This window comes from Hyalella azteca, unplaced genomic scaffold (genome assembly GCF_000764305.2).
Source record: "Hyalella azteca isolate HAZT.00-mixed unplaced genomic scaffold, Hazt_2.0.2 contig4627, whole genome shotgun sequence".
Classification (NCBI taxonomy): Eukaryota; Metazoa; Arthropoda; class Malacostraca; order Amphipoda; family Hyalellidae; genus Hyalella; species Hyalella azteca.
Genome location: NW_025934840.1, coordinates 538,784 through 553,971, shown reverse-complemented (window position 1 = coordinate 553,971; position 15,188 = coordinate 538,784). Strand labels below are relative to the sequence as shown.

General features: G+C 41.3%; 1 protein-coding gene across 2 annotated transcripts in view; it reads left to right on the top strand.

Moving 5' to 3' along the window:
• Positions 1 to 15,188, top strand: part of LOC108665352 (calponin homology domain-containing protein DDB_G0272472) — a 54,881-nt gene that overhangs the window by 35,887 nt on the left and 3,806 nt on the right. For both annotated transcript variants that reach the window (XM_047880083.1, XM_018152096.2), the window contains exons 5-12: positions 207 to 389; positions 3,239 to 3,325; positions 4,905 to 5,072; positions 7,090 to 7,267; positions 8,189 to 8,344; positions 10,055 to 10,191; positions 11,328 to 11,593; positions 13,975 to 14,066. In XM_047880083.1, coding sequence (XP_047736039.1) covers positions 207 to 389; positions 3,239 to 3,325; positions 4,905 to 5,072; positions 7,090 to 7,267; positions 8,189 to 8,344; positions 10,055 to 10,191; positions 11,328 to 11,593; positions 13,975 to 14,066 — 1,267 coding nt within the window. The remainder of the gene's footprint in view (positions 1 to 206; positions 390 to 3,238; positions 3,326 to 4,904; positions 5,073 to 7,089; positions 7,268 to 8,188; positions 8,345 to 10,054; positions 10,192 to 11,327; positions 11,594 to 13,974; positions 14,067 to 15,188) is intronic.

Genomic DNA, 15,188 nt, shown 5'->3' with positions numbered 1-15,188 from the left:
TTTCAGTTTCACTGCATTTCAGTTTCAGTTTCATCGTATATCAGTTTCATCGTATTTCAGTTTCAGTTTCATCGTATTTCAGTTTCAGTTTCATTGTATTTCAGTTTCACCGTATTTCACTTTCAATTTCATCGTATTTCAGTTCCATCGTATTTATAGTAATTACTACAAACTGAAGCCTTATGACACACGTATTCCTCCGCCAGGCGCTAGACGAGGCAGCGGAGGAGCGAGAGGAGCTACTGACCACATTCGAGAAGGAGCTTGAGCGTCTCACGGCTCAGAACGCCGCGCGGGAGGCGCAGATGTTACTTGAGTTCGAGGAGAAACTCAAGGAACTTGAGCGCCAGCACAAAAAACAGATCGAGGACAAAGAAAGAGAAGCTAAGGTGAGATCAGGGAGATATTTGATTAAATATCGAATTCATATATAATGGGTATTTATAAAATTCATTTTGGGTGGAATTCATATATGATTATGTCCGAGTTCGAAAACAAACCCAAGAAACCTTAGCGCCAGCACAAAAAGCAGATCGAGGACAAGGAAAGAGAAGCTAAGGTCAGATAAGTGTGATATATGATTAATTTTCAAATTCATTTATTATGGGTATTTAAAAAATTCATTTTGAGGGGGAATTCATATATGATTATCTTCGGGTTTGAGGAGAAACTCAAGGAACTCGAGCGCCAGCACAAGAAGCAGATCGAGGACAAAGAAAGAGAAGCTAAGGTCAGATCAGGGAGATATTTGATTAAATATCGAATTCATATATAATGGGTATTTATTAAATTTATTTTGGGGGAATTCATATATGATTATTTCCGAGTTTGAGGATGAATTCGAAGAAATTGAGCGTCAGCACAAAAAACAGATCGAGGACAAGGAAAGAGAAGCTAAGGTCAGATAAGTGTGATATATGAATAATTTCCGAATTCATTTATTATGGGTATTTAAAAAATTCATTTTGGGTAGAATTCACATGTGATTATGTGATTATGTCCGAGTTCGAGGACAAACTCAAGGAACTTGAGCGCCAGCGCAAAAAGCAGATCGAGGACAAGGAAAGAGAAGCTAAGGCCAGATCAGTGTGATGTATGATTTTTTCCGAATTTATATAGAATGGGTGTTTAAAAAAATAGTTTTCGGTGGAATTCAGTATTATGGATTCATTTTTTATTATGTCCGAGTTCGAAAACAAACTCTAGGAACTCGAAAGGCAACACAAAAAGCAGATCGAAGACAAGGAAAGAGAAGCTATAGGTCAGATCTGTGTGATTTTTGACGAATATGTGTTTTTTTCATACACAACCATGTTTATTTTCCCAGTCCCTAGGATTTTTAAACTGAATTACCCTAGGATTTTGTTATCTTAATTTCCATTCGGAATCCAGGCATCATGTTTTTCTCATCAACAAGTAAAATTTAAGCAGGGATAATAAAAATCACTGTAGGCATTCCTATCATCTTTAGAATTCATCGCCTGACTTTTATGAGCTCAAAGAAGAGGATTGACGAAGTAATTCTTATTTAAAACCGTAGCATAAAAATAGCGGCCTAAAGGAATAAAGAGAAGGAGCCGTTCAATTAGATTCCTTCGTCTGCTTTTTTTTGTAGGGAATTCCCGGTGTTTTATTTTTACCTATAAAGAGTTAGGATTTTGAATTATATAACGACGTTGTCAGAATAAAAGGTCTGCTGAAGAACACACAACTGTTCGAATACGTATTGCGTTAAAATTAAGATCAATTTTATCAATCAATCTTTTATTTTTAAGGATAAATTATTTTACCAATCTAAGCGTAAGCGCTTGTCATGTACAACGCTTCATCGTAAGCGCCTGCCATGTACAACGCTTCATCGTAAGTGCCTGCCATGTACAACGCTTCATCGTAAGCGCCTGCCATGTACAACGCTTCATCGTAAGCGCCTGCCATGTACAACGCTTCATCGTAGGCGCCTGCCATGTACNAACGCTTCATCGTAAGCGCTTGCCATGTACAACGCTTCATCGTATGCGTCTGCCATGTACAACGCTTCACCGTAAGCGCTTGCCATGTACAACGCTTCATCGTAAGCGCTTGCCATGTACAACGCTTCATCGTATGCGTCTGCCATGTACAACGCTTCACCGTAAGCGCCTGCCATGTACAACGCTTCATCGTAAGCGCTTGCCATGTACAACGCTTCATCGTAAGCGCCTGCCATGTACATCGCTTAGCTCTTCCTAAAAACATGCCTAATGAGCTCGGCTCAAAACGACGCCAGTGCTGTACTTGTTGGCGCTCAAGAACACATTTTAGATTTTTTATATTCTTTGGGTTATTTTAGGATAGCATTAAATTATATTTATTTACTAGAATCGCTGAATACAAGAATCGAGGCCTAATTTTAATAAATATGAGCAGTAAAGGTGAATGTTTCGTGTAAATTTAAAACATATTTCAGGCAGAGTGCTGCTGGCAGAGGATTTCCGGCTGCATTATAACACATATAAAAAGTAAATGTTTTGGGTAAAGGTAAAACAGATTCCAATTCGTGTAGGTGGACGTGTTGTGCTGCAAGGAAGCCTGCCTAGTGCCAAGGTTTTTCCAGGCTCGTCATTTTTTGAAGGTAGACGTCAAGAAGCGCTTTCGTGATGAGCATTTTTGAGCATTTTTCTGGTCAGTGATGAGTATTTTTCTGGTCATGGAATTTTACGACAACGGCAGCGCGTGAACTTTTCATGGCTGAACATTCTTACGATCATAAGCCTCGCGATGCAAGCGCGTTAAGGCGAGAATCGCGAGAATTCAGTATACCTGTTCTGCAGTGTCTATACTGAGCTGGTCTTCACTCTTCAGTATACGCACCCTGTATCTACACTGAACTGGTTTTCACTGTTTTGTAAACCTGCCTTATTGTGTCTATACTGTTCGAGTCGTCACTTTTCACTATATCTGCCAGTATCTGTACTGCTCAGTGTACCTATCAGTATCTGTACTGTTCAGTGTACCCGTCAGTTTCTGTACTGTTCAGTGTACCCGTCAGTATCTGTACTGTTCGGTATGCCCGTCAGAATCTGAGTATCTAATACAGCAGCTATCTCAAACAATCGTCAGCTATGGAAAGATAGGGTTCCAAAGGCCGGATCCCTTGTGAATCAAGTCACGAGAAGTACAATATTCTATTCTATTCTATTCTATTCTATTCCATTCCATTCTATTCTATCTGTACTGTTCAGTTGCTGTTCTCCCACAGGCTGCACTGCAGCGCAACAAAAGGATGGCTGATGAAGAAGAGGTGCGACAGCGTCTTGAGAAGCTCAGGAGCGACCTGAACTCTGAGGTGAGTGCTCAGGTCTGATCTTCCAGCCTGAGCAGATAAATAATGATGAAACAACGTTGATTATGAGTAGATTTTGTTCTAACAATGTTTAATTAACGTTATTCTAGCATTGAAGAGTGCTTGAGGGCAGGTGAACTCTGAGGTGAGGACCAGGGCAGGTCTTCCAGCCTGAACAGATTAATAATGATGAAACAACGTTGATTACGAGTAGATTTAGTTGTAATAATGTTTAATTAACGTTATTCTAGCATCGAAGAGTGATTGAGGGCAGGTGAACTCTGAGGTGAGTGACCAGCAAAAAAGTTGTTTACGCGTTGATTTTGTTGTTACAATGTTTAATTAACGTTATTCTAGCATCGAAGAGTTCTTGAGAGGAGGTGTGAGATAGGAGGTTAATTAGCATGGTTGAACTATATACGGTTGACCCACGAGAAGTTCCGCGTTTCAGTTCAGCTTTCTTGTTACGTCACTGAGATCGAGAAACGTAAACAAACCCGTCATTCCCAAGACGGATTGGTTGACTGGTTTGATCGCATTTCGGTGATTGGTTAATGCCTGTGACGTCACTGAGATCAGTGATGTCACAGGCGAATAACGAACTACATCCTCAAAAAATAAGCTTCTCATGGGTCAATCTTATACTAGTTAATCCATGGGAGGTGAGTACTAAGAGATACAGAGTATGTAAGGCTGCAAAGATCATATAACATTAAGACGTACTCTGAAGATTTTATTTAGCACATTTATGTAAAGTTCGGTCTCGAGTTTAAAGACTTGCCCACTGCCGAGTTTAAGAGTGAGCATCTTGCTGGGTGACTGAGTTTATGGCAGGGCTCATTCAGAACATTGAAATTTTCAAATTGCAGTCAGGATTGTGGAAAATCTAATAATATATACTTAGTGAAGATTTCGATTGCGTTGGTTGTGCCGATTTCAGTGGGAAGAAAAGTAATACTAAAATTGTCAAATTGCAGTCAGGTTCGTATAAAATGTAATAATATACATTTAGTGAAGATTTTGATGTTAATTATCTGGTTGTGCCAGTAATCAAGATTAAAATAATTAAATATTAAATTAAAATTAAATTAAAATTAAAAATTTAAATTAAATTTTGATTAAATATAATTAAAGTCTAATAACATATATATCTAGTGAAGATTTTTATGTTAATTCGTTGGTTGTACCTCTTTCAGTGGGAAGACAAGGAATATTCAAATTGTCAAATTGCAGTCAGGTATTTATTACTAAATCTAATATTATGTATTTAGTGAAGATTTTGATGTTAATTCTTTGGTTGTGCCGATTTTAGTGGAAAGAAAATTAACATTAAAATTGTCAAATTGCAGTCAAGTTTATATAAAATGTAACACTAAGTAATTAGTGAAGATTTTTATGCTAATTCGTTGGTTGTACCGCTTTCAGGTTCGTGTAAAATGTAATAATATATATTTAGTGAATATTCTGATGTTAGTTCGTTGGTTGTTCCTCTTTCAGTGGGAAGATAACCTTCGTCGTGAGATCTAATAATATATGCTTAGTGAAGTTTTTTATCTTAATTCGTTGGTTGTACCGGTTTCAGTGGGAAGACAAGCTACGTCGTGAGTGCTCCCGACTCAAGGGTGAGCTGGACGAGCTTCACGCAGAAGAGAAGCATCTCGCTGTCGAGTCCGTGAAGGTTCAGAAGGATCAGGAGCTTCATGCCACCAAGAAAAATCTCGAGGTCAAAGCAGAAGCTTTAAATAAAGAAGTGAGTGGTTCGGGGTTGATTTAATTAAATCTTGAAATTCTGTATGAAATTCTTCAATTCATAATGAAATTCATAATGAAATTCATAATGAAATTCATAATGGAATTCATAATGAAATTCATAATGAAATTCATAATGAAATTCATAATGAAATTCATAATGAAATTCATAATGAAATTCATAATGAAATTCATAATGAAATTCATAATGAATTCTTCAATTCATAATTCAATTCAAAATGAAATTCTTCGCTGCTTTATTAATTTTTTGCATGACATTCATCGCTCATTCATAAATTATGTGTTAATTTACGAATTAAATTATTTATTAAATTAGATTAATTTATTAATTAGATTAACGGGATTTATAAATTAAAACAAAATATAAATTATCACCATACATCAGAGCTTTCGGAATAGTTGGCATAATAATCTTCGCTGCTTTATAAAATAATTAGCATATTATTATTCGCTGCTTAATGCATCAATTTCATAATATTTTAATGTTAATTAAAATATCTTCGGCTCTGAATTAATTGGACTCGAACATTAATTAATGCCCACATAACTTAATTCAAAGTAAACAATAAATTAAGTAAATGGCTTACAAAAATTTTTGTTTGCAATTACAGTAAATGTCCAGCCAGTTCCAATTTTTTTGTCAAAATTCTTCGCTGTTACTTCACGTAGCAATTTTGTGTAGTGTAGCCGATACTGCACGTAGCGATTTTGCGTAGTGTAGCTGTTACTTCACGTAGAGATTTTGTGTAGTGTAGCCAATACTTCACGTAGAGATTTTGTGTAGTGTAGCCGACACTTGTGCTGAGCAGACAACCGAATTTGCTCAGACCTGCTCTGTTAGCCCGAATATCTATCTGTTGTTGAACTAATTATCGAAAATCCTGGTCCTCATATTACGTATATCATTGGCTAAAAAAACTTTTTTCGAACGTACCTCTTAAATTTCGTCTTCGATTCGTCACACCTGCATTTAGCCTGAATGAAATTCATGTCAATAAATTTGCGCTGGTCTTTAAAATTCCTTGCGCTGTTCGCGCAAAGTTCCAATAATTAATTACCGAGTTTGAATCCACATATCTAAACTCGAAATTCCACTATTACGAATACTAATTTTAGCTTGAAAACCTGGTTGATCCTATACTTGTTGAACAGCATGGCTGCAAACGCGAATGCGGACAAGTGGAATTGAAATTAGTATTTAGTTGACATTGAAATTTGAAAATTCACTGGTATTTTTGCAGTTATTTTGAGCCTTTGATATTGGTTAGCACAATCTGATGCGGTGTCTTGTTTTTGTTGCGTTGCAATAAAACTTCGCTACAAGAAATTTTACGGAATTGTCGTTTTTTCCTGCAATGAGGCTACTGGAAATGCCGGGAAATAAGATTGTTAACCGAGACGCTTTGAACCTGCGTAGGATGCGCTGTTTGACGCAAAAGTTTCAAACAAAATCTTCGACGAAGGAATCAAAGTTTTATGATTTCTTGACGTTTTACAATAAAGAAATTGCACTGACATTCTCAGTGCTTCCAGATTGTTATAACTTTATCGTCTAATACCTGTTTATTATAGAGCTTAGCTTGTCTTTGCTATTAAGTTTTTCGAAGTGTTCTATCATGTTATGAAATTTTAATTCATATAATTTAGATCAAACTAAATAAATGCTTCGATATATGCGCCATATTCGTCAGTACGCTAATATGGCGTAACCTGCATCACCAACATCACATTCATCGCCTCCATCACCTACATCGCCTACATCACCTACACCAACATCACCTACTTCACCTATATCACCTACATCACATACATCACTTACATCACTTACATCACCTACATCACTTACATCACCTACATCACCTACATCACCAACATCACCTACATCACATACATCACATAAATCACCTACATTAACACACGATAGTGGCTAACTATATACAACAAAATGGCGTCACTTTTCTAATTTTCTCTGACGAAATAATTTATTATTTCGTCAGATTTCGACGCTGAAGGAAAGTCTGGTGACGAAGGAAGAGTTGTACCAGCAGGAGCTGGACGACGTAAGGACGCAGGCTGACCGCGACGTGTGGGAGCTGCGACGTAAGCTGCAGAGGCTCGACGAGACGACGTACGATCGTCGTCAGCAGCTCGAGGACAAGCATCGGGAGGAGCTTGGTCAGTTTATATCATTTCTTACATCGAATATATTTAAAATATTAGCTCTTAGTCGTCTACTTACTAAATTTTCAATTTCATGTTCTATTATTTCTTATATCGCATATATTTAAGATATTGATATCATAATCATATACTTACTTAAATTTCTATTTCTTCCACCGCGACTGTTATTTCTTTACACTTGGTTTCTCCGCTAAATGATGTGCGTACTTCCTCTATGATTTTTCGTATCCTTGCTTATTTCGATGTTTGATTCCAACCTACTTCCGCATTATTTTTTTTTCATGTACGCAACTTCAAACTTGTGAAATTTTTCTCTTACCACACAGTTAAATAAAGATTTGCTGCTTTCGATTTCAAATTATATTTCATTCATTTACTTACTCTTTTTTCTCCTTTTCTCCAACATACATACATTCTCTTATTAAATATCACATCTTAACTTCAATTTCATTTCAAATAGTAACAAAAAATTGCGAAGGTTTTCAAAAATGTAAAGTTTGTGAAGATATTAGTTTTCGATATCGCATAGAGAAAAGAAAAACAAGGTTTTCAAAAATGTGCTTCGAATGTCGGCGAGGAGAAATCCCTCTCTTAATGGGAAATTGCGTAAACTTATTAAACTTCGATATAGCATTCATCGCTCTGAGTGATGAAGAGCTTCAGGTTCTTCTAAGTCTGTAATTATTTCAATAGTCCTGTGTTCGCTGTCGAAAATTTTTTTTCGTTAAAACAATATTTGGATTGATTTAAAACTGTTTAAATGGCACGAAAAAATATTCTGGGACCGTTTTCAGCGCACTCAAACATACACTCATTCAAGTATGTGTTTTCTCAGGTATGTATATTTAACACTAGTTAAAAGTATACGCTTGTACGCTCGTGAATTTAACTTATTTATTAATGGTTTGCGCACAGAGCGCCTGCGCGAGGAGTATGCAGATAAGCTGTCGGGGCTGGAGGCGCAGCTAGCGTGCGTAGACGTCCGAGGCATGGAAGACCTCAGGACTAAACTGGAGACTTGCCATAAGACTGAAGTGGAGCACCTGTGTCAGCAGCACCGTCTCAGCATGGGTGAGTCATGTCAGCAGCACCGACTCAGCATGGGTGCAGCACCGACTCAGCATGGGTGAGTCATGCCAGTAGCTCTGACTCAGCATGGGTGAGTGTTGTTAGTAGCTCTGACTCAGCATGGGTGAGTCATGTCAGCAACACCGACTTAGCATGGGTGAGTCATGCCAGCAGCACCGACTCAGCATGGGTGAGTCATGCCAGCAGCACCGACTCAGCATGGATGCAGCACCTGTCTCTTATACACATCTAGATGTGTATAAGAGACAGCAGCATGGGTGAGTCATGTCAGCAGCACCGACTCAGCATGGGTGAGTCATGTCAGCAGCACCGACTCAGCATGGGTGAGTCATGTCAGCAGCACCGACTGAGCATGGGTGAGTCATGTCAGCAGCACCGACTTAGCATGGGTGAGTCAGCATCTTTGCAAGTAGCATGGACAATGTATATGACAGCTCATGTCAGCGAAGGTTTTTACGAGCCCTATTCATCATTAATATAGTAGCTTTCACTGCCATAGATATATAATAGCAAAATTTTCACGATTAGAAGAATAGTATCAATAACAAAGATATAACGAATGCAGTCATTGTTACTGTAACAGCCGCTGCAACAGCGCAATTTTCGCTGTCGCGCCAGAGAGCATCTTTAGGTGTCTTTTTTATAGCTTCTGTAACGTCCGCAGGATTGCAAGAACTGTTCCGTACGCTGTAAAAGCTATACTGCAACGACTGTAGTAATTAGCGCTGTAACAGCTGTAACGGCAAAAGCAGTAGAGTAACTGTGTTTGCCGTTGTAATATTTTTAAATTCTAACAGCAAAAATTAAAAAAAAAAATATTTCGGTCGCTGTAATAGGATAACTGTAATGGCCACAGCTATAGAGTTGCGGGAGTGTCGGTCGTAATGGCTTGTCGTCCTTAGTGCCTTGAGCTGCCAGGCGACGAAAGTCAAGACACTTTACTGCCTCTCCATCGAGCAAAAAACCCACTCTATGCCCTCGGGAGTGGAAACCCTCTCTTTGCCTTCAGTTGAAAGAAATCCTTTTTATTACCTTGGGGCACGGGAACCCTCTTCATACGCCTGGGGTGGAAACCTCTCTATAGCCTTGGGCGAGGAAACCTTCTCTTTAACTTCGGGTATAGAAATCCTTTCTATACTCCGAGCACGGAAACCCTTTCTATACCATTGGTGTGGAAACCCTCTCTTTACCCTCGGACATGGAAACCCTCTCTATACCCCTTGTGTGGAAGCCCTCTCTATACAGACTGTTGCGTAAACCCTCTATAAACCGTCGGACCCAGAAGCCTTCTCTATACCCCAGGAAATAGAGTCTGCACTGCACTGCAGAGCGTACGGTAGATCATATGAGTGAGCTGCAGCATACTGAAGGGCAACAGCGTTTAGTAGACCGTAGGCCTGTCGCCGATACTTAACATCGCAGAACATTTACAGCATTTTGCGGACTTGAACTCGCAACTCACAGCTCCAATTCTGCTGTGCTTAACCGCCCGGCCTCCTTGCCGATTCTGACCAGAAACTGGCGCACAGAGTTGGGATCGAACCCGCGCCTCTCTGCGCCAATCTTGGTACTCTGAACTGTAGCCTCTGGGCCACCCTGCCGAAAACCGAAAGATTGAAATATTATACGTGAGTTATTTCCACAGGATGAGGAACAATAATTAAGCATGGTTGTTTCCCGGTATTTCGGTAGAGAGGCTGCGAGATGAGCTGGAGGCTGAGAAGGCGCAGGCTGCAGAGGAGGCGCGGGTGCTGGTCACCAAGCACCACGAGTACATCATAGAGGGGCTACGCGACCAGCTGGCTGAGGCTGTCACTACTGCTGCACAGGTGACCTGGTGGGGTATATAGGGGACTGAGTGAGGCGTTCGTGGGACTTGATGAGGCGTTAAAGGGACTGAGTGAGGCGTTCAGGGACATAATGACGAGGTCAGGGGACTAAGTGAGGCGTTCATGGGACTTGATGAGGCGTTCAAGGGACTGAGTGAGGCGTTTAGGTGACTGAGGACTTCAGGGGATTAAATGACACCTTCAAGGGCCGTAGTTAGGCTTTCAAGGGATTTAATGAGGCGTTCAGGAGACCGAGTGAAGCGTTCAAGGGTCTGAGTGAGGCTTTCAGGGACTTGATGATGAGGTCAGGGGACTGAGTGAGGCGTTCGAGGGACTTATTAATGAGGTCAGGGGACTGAGTGAGGCGTTCAAAGGACTGATTATGCATTCAGGTGACTGAGGTGTTCAAGGGACTTGACGCGTTCAGGTGAATGAGGCGTTCAAGTTCAAGGGACTTGACGCGGAAAGGTGACTGAGTGAGGCGTTCAAGGGACTTAATGACGCGTTCAGGGGACTGAGTGAGGCGTTCAAGGGACTTAATGACGCGTTCAGGGGACTGAGTGAGGAGTTCAAGGGACTTAATGACGCGTTCAGGGGACTGAGTGAGGCGTTCAAGGGACTAAATGACGCGTTCAGGGGACTGAGTGAGACGTTTAAAGGAAGTAATGACGCGTTCAGGTGACTGAGTGAGGCGTTCAGTGGACTTGATGTGTTCAGGGGACTGAGTAACGCGTTCAGTGGACTTGACGTGTTCAGGGGACTGAGTGAGGCGTTCATGGGACTTGATGACGCCTTCAGGGGACTGAGTGAGGCACTCAAGAGACTTAATGACGCGTTCAGGTGACTGAGTGAGGCGTTCAGTGGACTTGACGTGTTCAGGTGCCAGAGCGAGGCGTTCAAGAGACTTAATGACGCGTTCAGGGGACTTAATGACGCGTTCAGGGGATTGATTGAGGCGTCTAGAAGACTATGCATAGGAGTCTATGTGGCATCCTGCTGAAAATGTGGCATTGCCACAGGATGACACTATCGTGTTATTACTCTGTACAATTTACAAGTCTATGTAATAGTAATGCAATAATAACGTTTGAATAATGAATTTCCAGAGTCACTAATCGTCGATTATCCTTGCTTAGTACCGCGACGAGATCGAGGCCATCAAGTTCGCGTTGTCGCGGCGTGAGGAAGTCATCCGATCGCTGGAGGAGGACGTGGCGAGGCTGCGATCCTCCAAATGTGGCACACCCTCGTCCCCCACACCAGCCCACTACACATCACAGTCCCCCAGCAACACCCAGGCCCCCGTTGCCCCCTTCCAGTTCCCCCATGAGGGGTCCCAGGGCTCACGCAGCTCTCAGGACCGTCTCAGCAACGACACGGATGATGATGGCCATAAGGGCAGGTTGGTTGACAGTGCCTTGGTTGGCCGTACTTTGGTTGGCAGTACCTTAATTGGTTGGTCGTACTTTAGTTGACAGTGCCTTGGTTGGCCGTACCTTGGTTGACAGTGCCTTGGTTGGCTGTACTTTGGTTGGCAGTACCTTAATTGGTTGGTCGTACCTTAGTTGACAGTGCCTTGGTTGACCGTACCTTGGTTGGCCGTACCTTGGTTGGCCGTATCTTGGTTGACAGTGCCTTGGTTGACCGTACCTTGGTTGGCCGTACCTTGGTTGACCGTACCTTGGTTGACAGTACTTTGGTTGACTGCACCTTGGTTGGCCGTACCTTGGTTGACCGTACCTTGGTTGACAGTGCCTTGGTTGGCCGTACCTTGGTTGATCGTGTCTTGGTTGACAGTACTTTGGTTGACTGTACCTTGGTTGGCCATACTTTGGTTGGCCGTACTTTGGGTTGCCGTACCTTGGTTGACCGTATCTTGGTTGGCCGTACCTTGGTTGACCGTACCTTGGTTGGCTGTACCATGGTTTACCGTACTTTGGTTGGCTGTACCTTGGTTGGCCGTACCTTGGTTGACCGTACCTTGGTTGACCGTACCTTGGTTGGCCGTACCTTGGTTGGCCGTACCTTGGTTGACCGTACCGTGGTTGGCCGTACTATGGTTGGCCGTACATTGGTTGACCGTACCTTGGTTGACAGTGCCTTGGTTGGCCGTACCTTGGTTGACCGTACCTTGGTTGACCGTACCTTGGTTGACCGTACCTTGGTTGACCGTACCTTGGTTGGCTGTACCTTGGTTGGCCGTACCTTAATTGGTTGGTCGTACCTTGGTTGACCGTACCTTGGATGACCGTACCTTAATTGGTTGGCCGTACCTTGGTTGGCCGTACCTTAATTGGTTGGCCGTACCTTGGTTGACCGTACCTTAATTGGTTGGTCATAACTTGGTTGACCGTACCTTGGTTGGCCGTACCTTAATTGGTTGGTCGTACCTTGGTTGGCTGTACCTTGGTTGGCCGTACCTTAATTGTTTGGTCGTACCTTGGTTGGCTGTACCTTGGTTGGCCGTACCTTAATTGGTTGGTTGTACCTTGGTTGACCGTACCTTAATTGGTTGGCCGTACCTTGGTTGACCTTATCTTGGTTGGCCGTACCTTGGTTTACCATACCTTGGTATGGTTACTATACCTTGGTTGGCCGTACCTTGGTTGGCCTACCTTGGTTGGCCGTACCTTGGTTGACCGTATCTTGGGTGACCGTACCTTGGTTGACCGTACCTTGGTTTACCGTACTTTGGTTGGCCGTACCTTGGTTGACCGTACCTTGGTTGACTGTACCTTGGTTGACCGTACCTTGGTTGACCGTACTTTGGTTGATCGTACCTTGGTTGACCGTGCCTTGGTTGACCGTACCTTGGTTGACCGTACCTTTGTTGGCCGTATCTTGGTTGGCCGTAAGAATGAAAGTTCCTCTAAGAACATTAAGCCTTGCAGTGTAATGAACTTTCCCCAAATAAAAATTAATGGGAGGACAACGATGATGCCTCAATAGCGTAGTTTATTGGATGCACTATTTTTACAATTCACTGCATGCACTTACTCAAGATCAAAGAAAGTAGCTTAGTTAAAGAATAATAGTCAACTGAGAAGTAATAAAATATCCCCAGACATGTATTATCATATCTATCGATATATTCAAGGTATACTGGTAATTATACAAAATACAATATTCAAGGTACACGAGTACAGAATGCTATAGCCTACATTAGTTCATTAGCGGCATTTTACAGTGCAGGATATAGTTGTTGTTTATGAATAAAGTGGACACTGCACTTCGATGCGAATCATTAGTACTCAAACCATCTTGCACTCGTACGGTATGTGGATATCTTTTCCTTATTTATGTCTCGTCCTTTGCATGATAGCATGGTTGTATTTCTGGATGTTTTCTTTTGTTTTACATTCCTCGTGGGAGATTACCAGTTAGAATTACCAAATGCTTTAGATTTTCAAACAATAATGAAAGATTTGGTTTTTACGCAAGCAAATAATCATCGTGAGTAGTCATATCAACATTTACTTTTTATGTTCTCCGATCAGTAAATGTTAAGTAAATGTGCAAAAATTGTCTTAAGGAAATAATTATTCTCGATTATGGAATCGGCTATAATCTAACAGTAGAATGATAGAATGTTAACGAAATGCAAATAGGCAAATTTTTAGTTGCCATTTTGCATCGAGAGGCCGGAAGGCCTTTCCTTGATTGATGCTCAACTGTTGCGGGAGAGGAGTCTTGGGCAGGAAACAACTACCATAGAACTAAGTTTGTTTTTGTACTAACCATAGTTTTATGATGGTACTAACTTTGTGTTGGGTGTCACCACAGCGGCCTGCTCGGTAAGGTCTTTGGAGGAGGATGGTTCTCTGGAGGCCGGGCTAGAGAGTCGTCAACCGCTGGCTACAGCTCTCCTACAGGAGGTATGGGATACGAAACAGGGTTCGAATTGGGATACACAAATGACTTAAAAACTGAATTTTTGCGCTAAAAATTACAAAATTACTAAAAAATATAACTCAATACTCACTGCAGTGAGTAACAAAGAGCGCATTTTCTCGTCGACGAAAACGTGGTCACGGACGGACAGACAGACGGACGGACATGATGAGCACAGAAGCGCCTTTTTCCATAAATGAGAAAATGGGCTAAAAATATTGCATTTTGACCGCTTTCGGCCTTTTTGTGAGTGAATTTGGCCCTTTTTTGCCACCATCTGACAACCCTGTTACGCATCAAAAGCGAGCATCCTTGGCACACACTATATATACACCTGTTGAGCTTTTACTGTACTATATATGTGGAAAATAGGCTTTTTGAAGTGAGCTGGAAGTGCAAAAATCTATTATGTGACGCCAAGTGCGCAATTATAATGAACATGAACATAAATTGCCAATTAAACCTTAATTGTTGTGAACTGTAGGAGAGCTTTTTATCGGCTTAAAGGTTTAGCAATCATTCACTAATTTTTGAATTATATTACGTTTTTATCTACTGAAATATGTTGGGGAAATTTGCTTGCTTTGTTGTAAGTTCAGATGCCAGGTTCTCAGAGCTCGTTACGACGCTCGTGACCTTGTGCCATACTTTCAAAACTCGCTAAGTGAACGTAAGTACTTACGCTCTATTTTCTTGTCTATAATTGGTGGATTTTGCTTCAAAGGCCGTCAATGATTGGCTGAAGAACTTACGATCTCTTAACTATTTTTTAAAGTATAGTGCACGTAAGTACTTACACTCAATTTTTTGTCTATGATTGGTGGATTTTGCTTCAAAGGCCGTCAATGATTGGCTGAAGAACTTACGATCTCTTAACTATTTTTTAAAGTATAGTGCACGTAAGTACTTACACTCAATTTTTTGTCTATGATTGGTGGATTTTGCTTCAAAGGCCGTCAATGATTGGCTGAAGAACTTACGATCTCTTAACTATTTTTTAAAGTATAGTGCACGTAAGTACTTACACTCAATTTTTTGTCTATGATTGGTGGATTTTGCTTCAAAGGCCGTCAATGATTGGCTGAAGAACTTACGATCTCTTAACT